Source organism: Cetorhinus maximus, chromosome 1, assembly GCF_964194155.1.
Source record: "Cetorhinus maximus chromosome 1, sCetMax3.hap1.1, whole genome shotgun sequence".
Classification (NCBI taxonomy): domain Eukaryota; kingdom Metazoa; phylum Chordata; class Chondrichthyes; order Lamniformes; family Cetorhinidae; genus Cetorhinus; species Cetorhinus maximus.
Genome location: NC_135879.1, coordinates 205,048,972 through 205,070,967, shown reverse-complemented (window position 1 = coordinate 205,070,967; position 21,996 = coordinate 205,048,972). Strand labels below are relative to the sequence as shown.

The 21,996-nt window shown below is 38.5% G+C and overlaps 1 protein-coding gene across 2 annotated transcripts in view; it reads left to right on the top strand.

Annotated features, from left to right (window-relative positions):
* The window catches only part of wdr7 (WD repeat domain 7), a 748,403-nt gene that overhangs the window by 241,370 nt on the left and 485,037 nt on the right, over nucleotides 1-21,996 (top strand). For both annotated transcript variants that reach the window (XM_078552151.1, XM_078552141.1), the window contains 2 exons: nucleotides 12,499-12,617; nucleotides 17,387-17,510. In XM_078552151.1, coding sequence (XP_078408277.1) covers nucleotides 12,499-12,617; nucleotides 17,387-17,510 — 243 coding nt within the window. The remainder of the gene's footprint in view (nucleotides 1-12,498; nucleotides 12,618-17,386; nucleotides 17,511-21,996) is intronic.

Sequence of the window (21,996 nt, the reverse complement as noted above, 5' to 3'; positions counted from 1 at the left end):
ATCCCATGGTGAAGTGCAGAATCACAGACAGCAACGTCTGGATTTCCGTATGTTATTGCGCATGTACAATTTCCAGAAGTTGCTGTCAGTTTCAGGGGAGCAATGATGGCGAGCACTGACAGTTTCACAGTCATTACCACTAAAATCCAGGCAAATATTTTAGTCAAGACACGTATTTCTAACTGTTCTACCCTATTCACATATCCGTTTAATTTCTTTCCTTTTTAAATATTTCCTTTCTTTCCTTTTTAAATATTTATCCACTTCCCTTTTAAAAACTAATATGCTTCAACTACTGCTTCTGGAATGTCATTCCTTATCGCAGTAACACTGTGTGGTTCCATAAAAAATTCACTTCAAAGTTGCACATTCGCTAGCCATCAGAAACAGTTTTCCCCCATTTACTTCATCAAAATTCTTTCTTTATTTTGAACGACCAGTTCTCCTTGAAGGCGTAATGATATTGTTGCTGGGCTAATAATCCGGAGACTCAGGGTGTTGCTCTGGGAACCTGGGTTCGAATCCCATCATGGCAGATGGTGAAATTCAGTTAAAAAACTCATCAGTCTACTCTCGATCATCAGTAAAGTGTTGGAAGTTGTCATCAACAGCACTATCAAGCAGCACTTGCTTAGCAATAACCTGCTCATTGACGCTCGGTTTGGGTTCCGCCAGGCCTCATTACTTCAAACATAGACAGAAGAGCTGAACTCCAGAGGGAGGTGAGAGTGACTGCCCATGACATCAAGGCAGCATTTGACTGAGTGTGGCATCAAGGAGCCCTAGCAAAAATGGAGTCAGTGGGAATTGGGGGGGGAAAACTCTCCACTGGTTGGAGTCATAACTAGCACAAAGGAAGATGGTTGTTGTTGTTGGAGGTCAATCATCTCAGCTCCAGGACCTTCCTTCCATCATGAGATCAGAAGTGGGGATGTTCACTGATTGCATCATTCACAACTCCTCAGATTCTAAGCAGTCCATGTCCAAATGCAGTAAGAGCTGGACAACATCCAGGCTTGGGCTGAAAAATGGCAAGTAACTTTTGTGCTACACAAGTGCCAGGCAATGACCATCTCCGATAAGAGAGAACCTAACCATCGTCCCTTGACTTTCAATGGCATTACCATCGCTGAATCCCCACTATCAAGATCCTGGGAGTTACCATTGACCAGAAACTGAACTGGACTCGTCATATAAATACTGTGGCTACAAGAGCAGGTCAGAGGCCTAGCCGTTATTGCGGCAAATAACTCACCTCCTGACTCCCCAAAGCCTGACCTGTGTGATGGGATACTCTCCCCTTGCTTGAATGAGTGCAGCTCCAACAACACACAAGAAGCTTGATACCATCCAGGATAAAGTAGCCTGCTTGATTGGCACTGCATCCATTCCCCCCACCACCGATGCACAGTGGCAGCAGTGTGTACCATCTACAAGATGCACTGTAAGAACTCTCAAAGGCTCCTTGGTCAGCACCTTCCAAACCCACAACTGCTACCATCTAGAAGGACAAGGGCAGCAAAAACATGGGAACACTTCCACCTGTTCCTTTACTGTCACTGTGTCAAAATCCTGGAGCTCCATCCCTAACAGCACTGTGGGTGTACCTACTCTAAACGGACTGCAGCAGTTCAAGAAGGCAGCTCACCCGCAACTTCTCAAATGCAATTAGGAATGGGCAATAAATGCTGTCCTAGCTAGCAAAGCCTACATCACTTGAATGAATTTTTTAAAAAATGAAATACACCCCATTTTCCCTAGTCTCTTAAAACTAAATCATCTCAAAAATTTGGCACAATATCTTTTTGGGACATAAACAGTAATTAGTATAGGTTGAATCAACCATTTTCTTTTAAATAGGTTCAACATTCTCTCCTTGCCTTTGTACTAAATGCTGCTACTTATAAAACCTTGCCCTCACACTTGGTGGTTAGTGCATCTGAAGCTTTAAGTGCCAAAATCTTAAAATATTTTCAAGTTTAACTTTTTAGTGTATCTGTCCACTCCGTGTTTTACCTTCCAAAATGTATCACCTCATGTTTCTCTGCTTTATGTTCCACCCCTGGAGGCTGGTCCGTCATTTAGTAAGGCCATGGCTGATCATCGACCTCAACTCCACTTTCCTGCCAGATCCTCATATCCAGATTCCCTTAAAATCCAAAAACCTATTAATCTAAGCCTCAAATACACTCAACAAGTCTCAATGGATGAAAGCAAGTATCAAATAGATGAGAACTTCCACAACCCTCTTGGGTAGAGAGAGACAGCTGTGAGGGAAAACTTTCTCCTCAATCCAAAATGTTCAACCACATATCCTGACACAATGTCCTGTCATTCTAGACTCTCCTGCCAGGGAAAACAACCATCCATTGATCTACCATGTCAAGCTCTATCAGAATCTTATATGTTTCAATGAGATTACCTCTAATTCTTCAAAACTCCTGAGAGTATAGACCCATGTATTCGATCTCCCCTTAGAGGCGAACTCTCTCACTCAGACATCAGTCTAGCAAACCTTCATTGCACCCCCTCTAGGCATGTGTATCCTTCCTTCGATACAGAGATCAAAACTGTACACAGTACTCTGGGTGTGGTCTCACCAAAGTCCTATACAATTGCAGCAACGTTTCTTTATTCTTGTATGCCAACTCTGTACTATCAAGGCCAACATGCCATTTGCCTTCCTAATTGTTTACTGTACTACTTGTTAACATTTTGTTTCATGTATAAGGACACCCAAATCCCTATGAACACCAATATTTAATAGTTTCTCACCATTTGAAAAATACTGGTTTTCTGGTCTTCCTAACAAAGTGAATAACCTTGTATTGCCGCAAATTATACTACATTTGTCAACTTCTTGCCGACTCACTTAACCTATCCCTTTGTGAACTCTTTGTGTCCTCCTCACCCAGCTTACTTCCCCAACTGGGATGCACTATGCTTGGTCCCTTCATCTAAGTAATAATATAGATTGTAAATGTCTGAGGCCCCAGCATTGATCCTTGTGGAATCCCACTCATAACAGCCTGCCTACCTGAAATGACCTACTGTCTGTTTTCTGATCTCTAACCAAAACTCTATCTCTGTTAATACATTACCCTAACCCCACAAGCTGTTATCTTTTGCAACAATCTTTTGTGTGGCACCTTGTCAAATGCATTTTAAAAATCCGAATATATTGTGCGCTCTGGTTCCCCTTTATCTATCTGCTAGTTACATCCTCAAAAATCTCTAGTAATTTTGTCAATGACAATTTCTCTGTCATAAAACCATGTTGAATCTGCCTAATCACATTGTGATTTCCTAAGTCTCTTGGTGTCACATCCTCAATAGTGGATTCCAGCACATTCCCGACAATTTATGTCAAACTAACTGGCCTGTAATTCCCTGTTTTCTCTCTCCATAATCCTTGAATAACGGTGTTACATTTGCCACCTTCTAGTCCACTAGGGCCATTCCAGATTCTAGGAAATTTTGGAAGATCACAGACAATGCATATCTCGGCAGGCACCTCGTTAGAACCCTAGGAGGCAGGCCATCAGGTCCAAGGGATTTGTTGACATTTAGAACTTGAGTTTCTCTCGTACTTTTTGTCTACTGATATTACTTGCTTTACGTTCCTTATTCTCATGAGCCATTTGGTTTCACATTATTTTTGGAATGCTCTTTGTGTCTAATATTTGTTTATCTGCCATTTCTTTATTCCCCATAGTAATTTCTCCTGCCTCAGCCTCTATTTACTTCTGCCACTCTTTTTCTTTACATACCTCTTGGAGCTCTTTCAATATGTTTTTACTTTTCTTGCTAATTTACACTCATGTTCTATTTTTTAGGTCACCCTTTGCTCCTTTCTAAAAACTTCCCAAGTCTCAGGCTTATTATTCTTGGCAAAATATAAACCTTTTCTTTCAATGTAACACCATCCAGCTTAGACATGGGTGAATCTTTTTATTGTGGAGTTTATATTTTTTAATGGAATGTATATTCATTGAGAATTACAAAATGTTTCCTGAAATGTTCACCATTGCTCTTTTACCATTTTATCTAATTTCCCACTCTACCTTGACCAACAGGCCCCTCATAATGTGTAATTGGCTTTATTTAACTTTAATTCTCTAGTTTTAGATTTTAACTCAATGTGAAACTCATCGTATTATGATCACTATCTACATAGGCACCATTACTGGGAAATTGCTAATTAACCATGTCTCATTACACAAAACAAGATTTAAAATAGCCTCTTCCCTAGTTGGTTGCACAATGAATTGCTCCAGGAAACTGTCTCAAATGCATGCCACTTAACATCTAACCCTTTTATCTACTAATCTCTATGTCCGCCTGAAATCATTTACACTCCTCTACCCAGTTAAAACCTCCTGATTTTTGTTTCTGTCAAAAATTTTGACATTGTGCTCCCATAACCAAGATAGGATTATTGAAATATTCTAAGCATTGACCCCTGGGGCACCATTGTTTATTTCATTTGGTCCAAAAACATCCATAAACCACTTCTCTACTTTCTGCCTTTTAACCAACTTCCTCTCCATACTGCCATTTTACCCTTTATATCTTCAGTAAGCCTCATATACGATTTTGTTGGGAACACCTTTTGACACAGCAGCCGTTGTATTGAACATTAGCTCCTTGAAGAATTATATTAAATTTATCACACATGAATTGTCTTTTACAAATCAGAGCTGGCTGTCCTGAATGACTCAAGTGACTGTTGATTGCTGCCATCTTACAAACTCTGGAAGCCCACTTGCTACCGATTTCAGTCTGATTAGGCGATAGTTAATAGGTTTGATTTACTAGATAGATTAAATTACAAAAACAACAAAAGGCCCTCGTCCTTTCTGGAGGAAAAAATGGCTGAGTTAATTGCAGTTTCAAATGTAAAACTATAATGATTCTAATATTGAACCCTGAGGTGCTGCAAGTAACAGCATTAATAACTAGGACAGAATCCTTAACAAACATTTCTGGTAATAACTAGATGAGATTTACACCAGTAGGCAAATTATTTTTGTGTGACAAAATGAATAATTTAGAGGAAAGAAAACCTTGCAGGCTAAAGTAAACAAACAATCAGGTTTGAAATCAATTTTTACAAACGAAATCAAGCATAGGTATTTTCTTTTTAATAGTCTCATACACCTTTAATTATATGGATCATTTTCCAAAATACAATCATATTCATAGTGTTAGTTTCAACATTATGTTACCAATAAATTGTAGAAATGAACATCTTTCGTCATAAAGTAATTGTTAACCACTGAAAATGTAAATATTTTTGGTGAACCAAATTTTCATAGGAGCAAGCTTAATAAAAATTCATGGGAATTGTAATTTTGTGTCAGGCCATAATTTACCCTTACATTAAAAATAAGACAATCATTTGACAGTGGTTTAATTTTTGTGACTAAAGGGCAGAAGTAAGGTTCACTAAAACAGAGCTCACAAGAAAATAACTTGATCTGCAGACCATGGCATTATTTTTGCACAGGTATTTTGCAGGCTTATTGAAAATGTTGTGATTCACTGCACGTGTCTCAGTAAACGATAAGCCTAACAGAGAAAAAGTTTTAATTTTGAGGCGAGACAGAGATAATGGGCAGCATTTTCCTGTTGGCGAGTGGGGTGGCGGGGCCTGCTCACCGACGCGTAAAATGACGCGCGGTGACATCGGGCATGCGTCCCAACGTCACTGCGCGTCATATAGATTGTCAGGTCAGCGGGCGCACAGCCGACTCGGCTGCATGCTTGCCACTTTGCCAAAGGCCTATTAAGGCCTGCTTAAAAACTAATTAAACAAATTAAAAGGTTGGCGGGCAGGCCAAGAGCCCAGACGGCCTTCGCATATTTCATGGAACCTCATCCACGGGCGGGATGAGGTGTCACGAAGTGTTTAAAAAATCAGTAAAATTTTTTCCAACATTTCATTAACATGTCACATGAGGGGACATGTTTCAAAAGTTTAAAAATCCTTTATTTTAAAGTTTAACACTGAAACAAATCTCCCTGAGGCACCTCCCTGTGCACAGCGCTTCCGGATGAGCATCACAATGGGTGGGCCTTAATTGGCCTGCCCATGTAAAATGGTGACGAGGGCCCAATCGGGGGCACCGATCGGGTTTGCGCCCGCCTCTGCCTGCCCCCACATAACCGCCCTGACGGGGGGAAATTTCTGGCCAATGAGACAAATATTTAAATGTCTTTTGTACACAATGTTAAAACTGGCCAGAAATGATTTTTCTTATGCCTCTGGTTAATTAACATGAAAATGAAATGAGCAAAACAGTGCATCGGGTCAAGCAATGTTAATTGATACCTATATTAATTCTCTGCTTTGAATAGCATCCATGCTAAAAGTTCAGCTCTTATTTTCCTTTTGGGGATAAAGGATGGCATGGAAAGCGAAAGTGGTAAAACGAGAGTGCCTTTTACCCATTTTATCAGAATTTGAAACATTATCAGAAAAACAAAATAAAATTTGAAGAAGTGGGGTCCAGCTGACCGGCCCTCCAACCAGAGGTCAACATCAAGATTTAGCAATCATGACTTGACACTTCTTGCTTTACAGAAATGCTGCAATATGCCCTACACAAATGGATCAAAATAAAACTGTAATTTACCTTATTATGGAACGACAACAGATGTAAAACCCTGTATGGATTAATCAGTGCTGTGCAAGTATTTGCTCTTTCCTTGCAACTCTTTGTCAATCATACACACAAAAAGTATTTTGTGTATTTCATTCTGCAGCGAGCAAAGCTATTTTCATCAATGTAATTAATTTAAAAATGATGTACAAAAATAATATACCAGACTTGTTAACTGCTACCACTTCAGAAAAATCTGAGAACCTTTATGCTGTAAAGTTAGCATGAACACAAAGGTATTTTAGCTGCTCATTAACACTGAACTGGCTGTACAAATCCAAACTTTGGAACTGATCTGATGGCAGAGTGAGAGCCTCTGGACAGGGTAGTTTCATATAAACTTCTGTTCAACTCCATATGGAAGGGAAATTCAGCGAGGAATCAAACTTGGCTTACAAAGATTCTCTTCTCCCCCCATTTTCAAGACATTTTAATTTTGACTGGAGGAGGAGAGCTATATCCATATTGCCACATGCTTCCATTCTTTATACAATTATTTTGTACACTAAAGGTTGGTAAAATCATACTTAACCAACCTCAATTAATTCTTTGTAGACAAGGGTGACTTAGTGGACTCTCTGAAGATGTTTGATAAGTTGCCACTTGAGACTCAGATCTAAAGTCAGAGTATGTGGAGTCAGGAGCCAGATAACAAAATGGATTGAAAGACAGTTACAAATCAGAAAACAGAGGGTAGGCATTAAGAGGCATTTCTTGGACTGGAAAAATGTGGAAAGTAAGGTCCTGCAAGGAGCCTCTGTTATTCAGCATATGTCAAAATGAGTTTGTTCAGATTGTATAGGTATAGTGTTGAAATTTGTAGATGATACTGAATTGAGGGGTCTGACCAGTAATGTGGAGAAATTATGGCAAATGCAGGAAGACAAAAATAGGCTTTCAAAATGTAAGGTGGTTCATTTTGGTAAGTGGAATAAGGAGGCCAGTTATTTGCATGTACAATAGTGCACATTCTTTGAAAGAATGATGCAATCCAAATACCGTATCAGAATACCACATAAAATGTCCAAACTCTCATGGATGTCTGTCCCTTTAAGAGTTTGACAGAGCCAAAATAATCACCCTTGCTATGAATAAAAAAGTACCCAACAGAGCTGTCTACTTCATGGTTTATAGTAATATTTTAAAGGTTTTTAGTTGTGGGAAGATTCAGATTTAATTGTAGAAAATGGGATAGAAACTAGGAGCAGGAGTGGGCCATTCAGCCGCTCGAGCCTGCTCCGCCATTCATTATGATCATGGCTGATCATCTATCAATAGTCCGCTCCCGCTTTCTCCCCATACCCTTTGATCCCTTTCGCCCTCAAGAGCTATATCTAACTCCTTCTTGAAAGCATACAATGTTTTGGTCTCAACTACGTTCTGTGGTAACGAATTCCACAGGGTCATCACTCTCTGGGTGAAGAAATTTCTTCTCATCTCAGTCCTAAATGGTCTATCCCATATCCTCAGACTGTGACCCCTGGTTCTGGACTCCCCCACCATCGGGGACATCCTTCCTGCATCTACCCTGTCTAGTCCTGTTAGAATTTTATAGATTTCTATGAGATTCCCCCCACATTCTTCTGAACTCCCCCGAATATGATCCTAATCGACTCAATCTCTCCTCTGCCATCCAAGGCATCAGTCAGGTAAACCTTTGCTGCACTCCATCTATAGCAAGTACATCCTTCCTCAGATAAGGAGACCAAAACTGCACACAGTATTCCAGGTGTGGTCTCACCAAGGCCCTGTACAATTGCAGCAAAACATCCCTGTTCCTGTACTCGAATTCTCTGGCTATGAAGGCCAACATACTATTTGCCTTCTTTACCGCCTGCTGCATCTGCATGCTTACCTTCAGCGACTGGTGTACAAGGACACCCAGGTCTCGTTGCACATTCCCCTCTCTCAATTTATAGGCATTCAGATAATAATCTGCCTTCCTCTTTTTGCTACCAAAATGGATAACCTCACATTTATCCACATTATACTGCATCTGCCATGCATTTGCCCACTCACTCAGCTTGTCCAAATCACACTGAAGCATCTCTGCATCCTCCTCACAGCTCACCCTCCCACCCAGCTTTGTGTCATCTGCAAATTGGAGATATTACATTTAATTCCCTCATCTAAATCATTAACATATATTGTGAATAACTGGGGTCCCAGCACCGATCCCTGCGGTACCCCACTAGTCACTGCCTGCCATTCGGAAAAAGACCCGTTTATTCCTACTCTTTGGTTCCTGTCTGCCAACCAGTTTTCTATCCATCTCAATACATTATTCCTAATCCCATGCGCTTTAATTTTACACGCCAACCTCTTATGTGGGACTTCGTCGAAAGCCTTCAGAAAGTCCAAATAAACCACATCCACTGGCTCCCCCTCATCAACTAGTTACACCCTCGAAATATTCCAGTAGATTTGTCAAGCATGATTTCCCTTTCATAAATCCATGCTGACTCTGTCCGATTCTGCCACTGTTTTCCACGTGCTCAGCTATTAAATCTTTTATAATGGGATGAATGCAACTAAAGGAGTTGGAGTCTATTATGCTGAAATGGTTGGCCACGTTGGTGTTGGGGTTAAGGGGTTAATAGCTATAAAGGTAAGAGCCATAAAACAGCAGGCGGGCTTAGTTAGAGAGCTGGAGACATGATGTCTATATTACTTGCAAAGGAGTGGAGTCCAGACAGATGTTTTGTTTTGGGGGTTAGATCTAAATTAGTTTAAAAGCATTCAGTGAACCCTGAAAGGCTACATTTTGTCATGGAGATGGGTGGATCTTAAGGTTCTCTGGTTTTAATTTATCTGTGTGTTCGCTGGGTTATTGAGTGTTCTACATCAGAGGAAGAGGTTATATAGTGAAGGTGCTGTTGGCTAGCTCCAGATAGTCAGGGCTCGAAGAAGGACTGCGAGCTACTTGGTGCGGTTAAGGCCTAGGACAAGTCCTGAGGCTCTGAGAAGATAGTGGAAGGCCATTGGTGTCATGCTGGAGAGGGTTTGTACTCAGAAGAAGCCCTGGGTGCCATTTATAGCTCAGCACAACCAAGGAACTGACGTTCGGAGAAACCCAGGGGCAATGCCAACTTAGTGAAGGAAGCAGTCTGCAAAAGAATTGGAAGTGAGCTGGTAATTAAAGGCGGGAATGCAGTTTTGGGAGGAGAGATTGAATAATGGAGAGGTGAGCAGTCATTGAGGCAGACTAAGTCAGAACAGCTTTTGAGAGAATTTAAAGGCGCGATCTTCGAAAGTGAAGAGTTAAAATCCCTCCTGAGGGAGAGAGTTTTCCAAGATTTTGTGGCTCACAGTGGTCACTGATGTTTGGCTGTGTTGCCAAGAAATCTGTGGATCAGTCATGTCTACCATTTAATGAATAGTGTGGCGTGTTCGACCACAGTTTGCCTGTTAATTCACATTTACCTCATGGCAATTCTGAATATCAGTGTATAAGTTAGATATTGTAAATTGCTTTACTTTTCCAACTTTGTATAGTAAAATTTATTTTAATTGTTTAAAACTGTGGAATCTTGTGGCTTTATTCTCTTAATGGGTAACTCGGATTTCAAACTTTGCCTACTTTCAACAAAAAGTTTCTGGTCCCTAACTGGATCCTAACACTGTTGTAGAGCATACAAATAATAAATAATAATCCCTGAATAAAATTTATGTGATTTTATTTTATGGTCACTCTGCATGTTTAGTGGATTATTTCCAGCACTGCCTACAGCTTGCATATTTTTTGGTGGTTGGGATAGTGGGGTTAGGGGAATGAATTTTTATTGGAATGATTTATCTCCTCTTGATTTGAAAATGCTTATAGTTAGCATATTGCTACGGCTGGCGCTAATCATTAGACTGCTTTTCAAGAAAATTAGTTTGCTAGAGCTTTCAGATGCTTTCTATATGCAGTTAAAATTGACTTAAAATAATCCCAGGTATTTTAAAACAATGCAATGCTTTTTAAGAACATCATAGAAAATAGCAAAATAATTTCATGTGTACTTTTAATATGAAGGTCTTACAGTTAAAAGAACTGTGGATCCTACTTAATGTAAGTTTTATTAAACCATGGGTTAATACCATTAATATCTTTATAGTCTCATTTTTCCATTCTTACTAATGCTATTATTTTTATTTTGTCCTCTAAAAATTACTCTGCTTCTCTTCTCTTTTCTGCCTTCCTTTTCCTTTCCAAGCTGCTGTTGCTGCCCATGAGGCTGACTGCTCTGGCAATGTTTTACATAACTGCCCCTCAGTCAATGAAGGTATTCTCCTCCCTCTCTAATACATCATGCCAGCTTTCATCCTGTTAATTTCAGTAGCTATTTATTATGCAGCATTAACCAGTCTTACATAGAAGTAAGTGTATTTGAGCAGAAAATAATTTTCCTTGAGTTTTTGAAGTAGGAAAACAGTTATGATGCACTTTCACTTTTTGCCTCCATATAATTTTTCTTATCTTGGGGCAAAGAAGATTGCTTTTTTATAACTAAAACATTTGTATGTATAAAATTGGTAACTTATTCAAATTATGATCTAACTGGACAAATTATGTCATGAAAACGTCTTTTTCTGATTCACTGCCAACTAGAGTGGATAAAAATGGGAACATTTTTGTTGCAACAAACTAAGCAGATGTTCTGCTTTAGAAGTAATAGTCAAAGTCTATAAAGAGATCTGAAAAGCTGTCCAAAATGACAAAGGGACATAATACTATTGGCCATTCAGAGCACCCAGTGTGAACCTTGGTGTTGTTCAGTTACCCTTTGTTTAAAACTGCTGGTCAGAGATTGGGGGCAGGGTAATTTGTGTGGTTTTTGGTGCAATGACCAGAAGATCCATTCCTGTGACATCATCAAGTGAGACCTGCCCACAACCCATCACTGAAGTGAAATTTAGTGTTGTCAGATCAGAGAGAATTCTGTGTGAAATGTATGCTAAGTTGCTTCTAACTAACAGCATAAAGCACAAAAAATAGACTAAAAAGGAAGACTAAATTACACCAGTAAGAGTATAAATATTTCCTTTGGATATTATATTGATGGTGATTTAAATTAAATTCCCATTTGATTGCCACATTTTGGATTGTACTTGAAATTATTTCTGATTAGAGCATCCTCAGATCCCCATGGTTAATGGTCTAAAAGAGTTTACAAATTGGAAAGTGATTTTAAAAACGAAAATGATCCAATTAAAATATATTACTGTATTCATCATATATATATATATATATACACCACATCTATGAAAAAGTGTGAACATTTTGTTAAGGTAGCTACATACTGTTTATTGTAAAACCCTTGTTGAATATTTTATCAAAATTATGCATTTTGCTGTCTTTGTGGTCCACAATATATTGTTGCCTTTATCATTTTTAGCAATTTTGTATATTACCTTTATATTATGTTTAATCATTGCAGTTTGATTGGATAACATCTTTATGGAGACAGTTTACATCATTTTGAATTTTATAATTAGATTTGTGTTTTGGATTTGATCACCATAGGAATTCTGCAGTTAGTTTGTGTTGATCCTTTTTTCTGTTAAGGTTATTTAAATAATGTAGGCAATTCGTTTTTCAATCAACACATTTGCATTTGGCCTTAAAAATGAGCAGTTATAGAAGATGCTTTTTAAATATGTTATTTAATAAGTAGTGTTTAAGAAGTTTTTTTTTAGTCAACGGTGTAGTTGCTAGTATCCCTCTGATGCAGGCTTCATTTGTAATTCCAGTTAAAGTTAATTTTGACACCTTATTTTGAGGTTGTTGTAACTTCATGTCAATATTCAATGCGTCATCATGCTCAGTGCATGTGTTGTACTTTTGTAGGCTGGAGTCAACTAGCAGCCATGCATTGCGTAATGCTGCCTGATCATCTGGGACAGGACAACTTTAGACCTCCACTCCTAGAGATGTTGGCCCGGCGATGGCAAGATCGTTGTTTAGAGGTAAAGCTTTATTTAAGGAAATGCTGCTTTGAACTGATAGTGTACCAAGCTATTTGCCTAATGGAATGTTGTTTCCTGATGTAATGAAAAGCCTTGGATTATTCCCATTGATGCAGCTTCTCATGTTTGGTCATATACAGATTTACTTTGAGATGATTGATGAACAAATAGATAAATGCTGCAATGTAAATTTCATTTAAGTGTTTATACTGCGATTGCTTTGTATTAAGTTTTGTGACATTAGCAGTGGATCCTGGCAGTGATACACACTCATTTTAACCTTATTTTTTCCTTCAATTTAGGATGTTATGAGAAAGTAAATTCTAGATTTCATAGCACTGTTTCATACCCAATGGAATTGGAGTTTATACTGGGTGGATGTGACTAACTTCATCAAATATTGCATGGGACACGATGTTCGTTGTGTTGCTGGTGGACGAACGAATGAATAATAAGAACAAATGAATACTTATCCAGGGATTATTTTATGCAGCATAGTCCTTGGAGTTTAAATGCAATATAGATTCTACAATGGGGTCAGTTTTTCCATATACCATGCACTCCTCTCAAGTGTTGTGATAGAGGTCCATCACACAATCTCTTAGTCTAAATCATTCTTTCTTGGGCCCTCAAATTGACTTCTTTGGCCTGGTTACTATTTTTTATTCCTCCTACAATCTTTAGTCTTTTTAAACCCAAGTTTCAAGCCATTCCATCATTGCTTAATAGTTTGCCTCTTCTATATGGTGGTGCAGTCCCGCACAATGAGCCATTCCACTTCTTTCCTGAAAGAGTTACGTAGAATCATAGGAGGAGACTGTTCCACCTCTAATTGGATAGGTCACTGATATTCAGAATTGCCATGAGGTAAATGTGAATTAACAGGCAAACTGTGGTCGAACACGCCACACTATTCATTAAATGGTAGACATGACTGATCCACAGATTTCTTGGCAACACAGCCAAACATCAGTGACCACTGTGAGCCACAAAATCTTGGAAAACTCTCTCCCTTAGGAGGGATTTTAACTCTTCACTTTCGAAGATCGCGCCTTTAAATTCTCTCAAAAGCTGTTCTGACTTAGTCTGCCTCAATGACTGCTCACCTCTCCATTATTCAATCTCTCCTCCCAAAACTGCATTCCCGCCTTTAATTACCAGCTCACTTCCAATTCTTTTGCAGACTGCTTCCTTCACTAAGTTGGCATTGCCCCTGGGTTTCTCCGAACGTCAGTTCCTTGGTTGTGCTGAGCTATAAATGGCACCCAGGGCTTCTTCTGAGTACAAACCCTCTATGACAGTGAGAATGAAGCAAAAATATGCACTCTTAAAATGTTTTTCTTTTCAAATGTTTAGGAGGTGATCTCTTTCCCATCCTAGTGTTGAGAAGATATCAGTATATGAGTGGATTGCAAACTATAAGATTAATGGAGGAGATCCCTAACATTTGCAAACTTACAGAAGTACTTCATTTTGTTTTCATAAGCCTATTATTAAAATTATTAATTGGCACAGTGGCTTGGTTATGGTCACTTCACATCAACATTCACACACCTTTTGTAAGTTATAGAATCCTGGAGTAGTAGAATTTTACAATACACAAGACCATTTGTACCTGCACTGGCTCTCTGAAAGATGTGACCTATATGTCCTTGCACCTTTCTTTTTACTCATATCCTTTTCAATAATTTATTATTTCTTAGTTTATTCACTTCCCATTGAAACCTACCTGGATTCCGTTCAGACATTCCATGTCCTACTAACAGCAACTTATATTTATATAACACCTTTAACATAATAAAACATCTCAAGGCATAATACAGTAAAACATGACATTGAACCACAGAAGGAAATATTAGGACAGATTGCCTAAACCTTGGTCAAAGAGGTACTTGTTAATAAGCGTCTTAATCGAGGAAAGTAAAATAGGGAGACAGAGTTTTTTTTTTAATTCCAGAAAGCCATTTGGTGAAGCAGAGAACTGGAGTCAATCTTTCCACACTTTTATACTTATTCACAGAATTGCATAGTATAAGCATACAGCTCCTAACCCAACAGCCACAGTTTTAGCCAGTATTTATCTATAGGGGCACAAGTGAATCCCCAGTTAATACTCACCACCTGCATTGATTAAACATAATTAATGTTATGAAGTGAATTCCAGAGCTTAGGGTCTTTGTAGCTGAAGACATGGTCACCAATGGTGGAACTGCTAAAATCAGGGATATTAAAGAGGCTGAAATTAGAAGGGTGTAGATATTGGAGGGTTGGGTAAACTGGCTAGTGTTTCTGATTGAAGTTGTGTACATGTGTGTGTGTCACAAATTAGTTGTGGTGCCCCTACAGATGAATAGCCTGCCAACAGTCATCACCAAGATTTGCATTTATATATTAGTCATTTAAGAAATTTGGCATTCTTGCATTTGTCCTTATGAATGCAAGGTGAAAAGCTTTTCAGCAATGAACAGGAAAGAAGTTAAAATACAGATACCATGTGGCCAGATACAAAGAAGCTACAGCAGGGGAAGAACAGAGAAGGCATGTTTACAAGGGGCTGTGTGTGTAATACAGTTAAATGGGACAGAAAACTGAAGACCAGGTTAGAGCAGGAATTGTGAATTGGAGAATTCCACTGCTATGCTTCAGTTTTGCCAGAGCTGACCAGACCATTTAACAAGGTTTATTAAAGGTCAGCTAAAGGAGTCTCTGGGGAATTTGTGCTATCAAGGGTGTCACGAACCTAGCTAAGGAGGTTTCGCAAGAGTGTGCTGCTCAGGTGATGACTTCCTCTAGGGAACCAAATCTATTGGGTGAGAAAAATGAGAGATCCAACATACTGGAGGCCAAGTTGGAAAGACTGTGATGTCACATTTGTGCAGGGAATGATGCAGGTGCTTGTGATTGTATTAGATGTAGTTTTGAAGTATCACAGAATCACAGAATTTTAACGGCACAGAAGAAGGCCATTCGGCCCATTGTGTCTGCACTGGCTCTTCAAATGAGCATTATTGACTATTTAAAGTAAAATTTCCCTTTTTATTTGAAGTGTTATTTGCCTGTTAATTTATGTTTAATTTCTGTTGGTTCTGATTTTTCTTAAAGTACAAGTTACAAAAAATGAAATCTTGTTGGTAGCTTCTCTTGGATGTCATTTGGTAAATTTGGCTTAAGATTTCCCCACAAAGATTGTAACAATATTCTAATTTGATATTTCCAGCTTTATATTGGAATAAGTTTATTTGAGGCTGTTACAGTGGCAGAATTTGTACTGTGTGGTTACCAGGTAACATGTTGCTGACTGTTACAGTTTTAGAGCTTTTCGTAGAGACTAGTAAATGGCTTTTGGTACTTATGTTTGATAAATGAGTAGGTAGCCTTGACATCACACCTCTGCTGCTGTGGCAGAAATTTTGTTGAATTTGCAGCTTTGTGAGAAAGATACTATGAGGATTTGACTGAAGGGCAGCTGGGAGTTTACCATTTTGATAAATAACTTGGAACACAAAATACTGTCTGCTTTTATAAACATTGCAAAGGTTCACGTTGTGACACATGTAAAAATAAAAATGAATTTTACTTCTGTGGTGTTTGAGGAAAACCCATCCCTCCCCAACTAATTTTAAAAGCTCTTCCAAGTTCAATTAGCAATTGGATTTCACACATCCTTCCCTGCCCCACCCACTATTCTCTTCCTTCAAATCATCGTCTGTGTTATTCTTGGTTAGATTATTAAGATTCACATGAGCATAGTATTCCTTGAGAGAACAGATGAAGCTAATCACATAGAAGTCTTCATATCAGTTCCAGATTTTAAAAAAATCTACGAATCACTCGTGGGAAAGGTAGATTTCCTGTGTTTGAAACAATTTATTTGTACTACCTGTCTCCACATCTGCCTCAGCTCATCTGCTACTGAAACACTCAACCGTGCATTTATAATGTCATGAGTTGACTACTTCAGTGCTCTCCTAGCTGGCTTCCCACCTTGTTCCCTTAGTAAATTTGACCTTACCCAAAACCCTGCTGCCCATATTCTAACTCATGCCAAGTCTTATTGACATATCACCTGGTGCTTGCTGATCTACATTGGCTCCCACTCAGGCCATGCTTTTATTTTAAAATTTTCCTCTATGTTTTCAACTCCCTCCATGGCTTTGCCCCTCCCTAGCTATATTACCACTAGCCTGCAAACTTTGGAGATCTCTGCATTCCTCCAACTCTGACCTTGTGCGCATCCCTGAGATTCTTTGCTTCACTGGCCATGTCTTCAGCTGCCTCAGTCTTAGGTCTGGAATTCCCTTCCTAAAGCTCTGTGCTGAGGACTGAGGCGTAGTGGCTATGTTACTGGGCTAGCAATTCAGAGGCCTGGACTAATGATTCAGAGACATGAGTTTAAATTCCACCACAACAGCTGGGGATTTTAAATTCAATAAATCTGGAATAAAGGATACTATTAGTACAGGTGACCATGTAACTACTGGATTATTATGAAAACCCCAGTTTGTTCATTTCCTTTAGGGAGCAAAACCTGCTCTCCACACCTGGTCTGGCCTATATGTGACACCAAACCCAGAAGGATTGAGGGGCCGAATGGTCTACTCCTGCTCCTATTTCTTATGTTCTTATTTGTAATTGAACCTCTAAAATTTGTAAATGCTTCCAAAAGTATGTAAATTTAATGATGTTTTAAGTGTTTCAATTTTACTTAATACTTTTTATGTAGCATTCCACACTCAAATGAATATATTTTAATTATCTTCTCTTGAAAGGTGAGAGAAGCTGCTCAAGCCTTACTGCTGGCAGAGCTTCGTAGAATTGAGAAAGAAGGACGAAAGGAAACTATAGACATGTGGTCACCATACCTGCCACAGTATGTGGACAGCATTATGTCACGTAAGTATCTTCTTGGTCTCCTTCATTGGAAGATGCTGAAACTAGGAAAATGTGATAATTTTAGAATACATCTGCTTCACTAGTTTAATTGATTAGTTTTTAAATACATTGTCTGTTCTTGCATTGAATCACACCAGGTTTGTAGTCCTAAAGTATGAAGTTAGATGATTTCAGCTGAGCTAGCAGCTGTTATGCTACGATTGGTAGTAGTACCTCTGGGTATGGAAGGGAGAAATCAGACAGCTCCTACTCCAGTAGCCTCTGCTAGAAATTACCAAATGTGAATATTGGTTGAAGACAGAATGGTTGAAGACAGAATGTAAGCTTTTGTATGATGTTGTCAACGTATATCTATTGTTAAGGCTTATACATTAAAAATAGCCATTGAGCGAGTGACCCAAGGGTTTCCTTGAAGGGCTTTACAGTACCTGTATAATTGAATTCAGGAATAAGGCGATGAGAGTTTGTAATTTTTAAAAATCTAGAATGCTAGATTTCTATGAGGCAAGTAACTTTAAGGATTGAACGAAGCGCATTTACTAAACAATATTACCATATGTTTAGGAAGTTATGTTTGAAGCAGTCATGCCAAAATGCTTCGGGATGAGCATAGTTACTGCATTCAGTCGGCACAAGGAAGACATTCAAGCCCTGAAGAGTTTGCGCAGAATAATCATGAGGCTGATTCCTAGGGCCAGATAAACTATTGTAAAAGAAAGGTTAGAAAAATTCAGACCCTTCAATTTTAGATATGAAAGGATACCAACAGAATAAAAAAAGGTTCACTCAGAGTAGTGTTTCAAGTTGAGCTATATTTGTAAATCAAAGAACATGGGTAGGAAAGCAAAATACTATGGATGCTGGAAATACTCAGCAGGTCAGGCAGCATCTGTGGAGAGGTCGATGACCTTTCATCAGAACCTATATTTCTGACCCGCAGAGTATTTCCAGCATTTCTGTTTTTATTTGGGAACATAGAGGCAAGTTCAGGACCAATATCAGGAAAGAGTGATTATTACCTAGAAATGTTCCGTTTGGGTAGCAGAGGGAAAAACTGGCATCACTGAATATGTATTTAGATGCTGTGATGGTGGCCTATTGCTTACCAGAAATTGGTTTTCAATGGCAGTGTTCATGACATCAATCAGCTATTTTGTTAGTCTTTTATTTTGATTGTATTTTGCAGCGCTTTAATGTGAGACTTCTTACAGATGTCGTCTGAAAACAGTTGTTAGTTTTGTAGCATTTAAGAAGGTAGGAATGGGAAGAGGCTGTTCTAACAATCTGGATGAGTTTCCAAGTCCATATAAAAGAGAAAAAAAGATTTGCATTTAAATAGTGCCTTTCACAACCTCAGGGCATCGCAAAGCACTTTACAGCCAGTGAGATAATGACCAGATAATCTGTTTTTTGTGATGCTGATTGAAAGATTGGCCAGGACTCTGAGGATAGCTTCCCTGCTGTTCTTCAAAATCATGCCATGGAATTGTCCACTTTGACAGGGCTCAAGGCCGCGGTTTACTTCTCATCCAAAAGTTGGCCCCTCTGACATTATCGCAGTACTACACAGGAATGTTAGTCTTGAATTTTATGTCCATGTTCTGGAGTGTGGCTTGAACCCAGAACCACTTGACTCAGAGGCAAGAGCGCTTTGAACTGAACTATGGCTGCCACAGACTAATGTCAGGCTGTTCTGGTGTACATATGCTACTAAGTCTATATCTATGGAAAACTAAACCTAAAATTACAAAACAGACCCTCCAGAGTCTTTAAAGAGAGAAGAAAGAACTTGCATTTATATTAGCACCTTACACAACCTCAGGTCAGCCTAAATATGCTTCTCAGCCAGTGAGTATTATGAAGCACAATCACCGTTATAAACTACAGAAAAGCAGCAATTTACACACAGCAAAATCTCTCAATGGCAATGAGGTGAATGACCAGATAATGTTTTAGTGAAGGTGGTTCAGGGATAATAGAATAGGAACCATACAATCTTTTACATCTGTGAGAAAAGGCAGATGTGCCTCGGTTTAATGATGTTGCAGACTAGACAGTATCAGCCTACTCAAGTTTCTGGAGTTCACTTGATCCGATAACCTTGTGATTCAGAGGTGACACATTTTGGGTATAAGCCCATATAAAGCTACTAAATTGGAATCCATTTTATTTTACCATATCCAGGAACTAAAATAAACCTTATATGTATTTTGCGTGGTACCTAATGTCATATGCAATGGAATTATTACTCTTGACCTGACATAATTACTGCATATTAGTCAATCATATGGAACATTTTATTTTATGCTGTATTTGTAGGTGCATTATAAATTTATTTTGCTTCTCTGTATTGAAAAACCAGTTGTGATTGTTGGTTTTAAAATTCCAGTAATCAGAAAAAATATGCCCAATTGTTTATAGCTCAGTTATATTTTCAGATAATTATTGTGATTAGTTTTAATTCCTTAGAGACAGTAGCTTTTTGTAGTAATTGAGTGAGAAACAATGTCAAACAACAGGAAAGATAATTTTGCTGCTATTGTACATCATCTAAGTGCTGTGTAATGTGAGACTGATGAATCTGCTAATGGTGTTGTATTAGGAATGAGGTTATTATTTATTACATCCCTAGAGTGAAATAATCTACTGCCTGTTGTGATTATTTTTTGACAGCAGTCAGTCAGTTGAACAACAACTTAATTGATTTGATATAACAAAAAATATTCAATACACTTAACATTTTGGTGAAAAAATTGTGCATTTTTAAGTGTTCACTTTTCACCTTCATTTATTATGATGCATGCAGATTTTCTAAGGTTTTGCATCCTTTGGCTGTGCATCCCAAATGAAGAACTGTCGGCTGTCTAGAAAATTAGTTAGATTTAAAATAGTTTCATGACTGTTGTGTAGGCCATAAAATTACTAGGACACTGCACCTTACAGACATGGAGCGTTGGAGTTGAGATTTGTATTCTGTATGCACTATGCATTATGTCATATGCCTTATCATGTGTCTCAAGATGTTTTGAGATTTGTGCGCAATCGATTATCTTTTGAAATGTAGTCATTGTTGTTGTGTGGGGACACTGCCAGTTTGATTTTATAAAGCATCGTCCCACAAATAAATACGGTGAATGTCCAATTAGTCTATTTTTGGTGATGCTGATCGAGGAACAAACACTGTCCAGGATACAGGGAGAACTCCTTGTTTTTCTGTGAATAGTGCAACAGAATCTTCTGCATCCATTAAAACCACATGGATTAAGCAGGCAGGGCTTCACTCTAATGTCTTATTTCAAGGACTGCATTACAATAATATGATCAAGTATTAGCCTAGATTATGAGTTCAAGCCTTGAATTCGAGCTCAAACTCATAATTTTGACTAATGCTACCAACTGGGACAAGCTGATAGTTTTGCCTGATTTTTTTTCCCTTCTTCCCTATCTAGTTGATGAGTTGAAGGAGAAATAAGATGATGTGTTGCATTGACCGCTGTTATGTGAAATGTTGAATCCAGGGCAAGAAAGTCATTCAGCCTATCAAACTTGTTCTATCCAGAAGCCAAGTAGAATTATCCGGTCATAGATTTTTCTCTCGCAACATCCGACTTAAAAAAATCTAATTCCCTTCTCCAATTTTCTGTGGTGGGGGTCGGGGGGAGGTGGTGAGGTGCTGGGGGGAGTTGGGGGAAGCTGGATCATGTCATACTCCCAGACCTGTTTTTAGCAGATATTAATCTAATTCCTTTTCAAAAATATATTGAATCACCTAAATCCTACCACCTTCTTGGGGACTTGGTTCCATGTTACAAGATCATAAAATAATTAAAATTGAAGAAGGACATGAGGTCCATGGAAAAGATTCTAATATTGTTTCTTCCCCTCCAATGACAGAATATTAACATTGTTTCTTCCCCTCTGATTACAGTCTTAAATGACTCTTTCTGGAAATTCATTCTGCATGATTACTCAGTGAAGAATTTTCTTGATCTTAGTGCTAAAGTTAATTTTTATAAGCCTGAACCCATGTTCCCTCTTTCTACTCTCATAGTTTAATTTTAAGTGATAATCTGGGCTAGCTTTTTCTATATTTACAACAATCTTACATATGTCTACTGTATAAGATCACCATTCGGACACCTTTTTGGCTGTAAAGTCCATTTTTTCTCATTCATTCTTGAAAACTCGTACCTGATACTAAAGATCACTCATGCAGCTTTACTGCCTCTAATTTTAAAATGTTTCTCTTATTTCTTGGTGACCAGAATTGGACACAGTATTCAAGATATCCTCTGACAAAAGCCAATGTAGCATTTCATTATTACTCCTCCGGCTTGTATTCTATTGTTATGGCAATGTATATTGGCTTTGTTGATTGCTGCACTGAATTGGTTGGACGTCTTCCTTGTTGATTCTGTTAAGACTCCAGGGAATTATTCAAGTGATTATGTGTCATCTGTGTTTTGTTCCTTTATAGAACATTTCA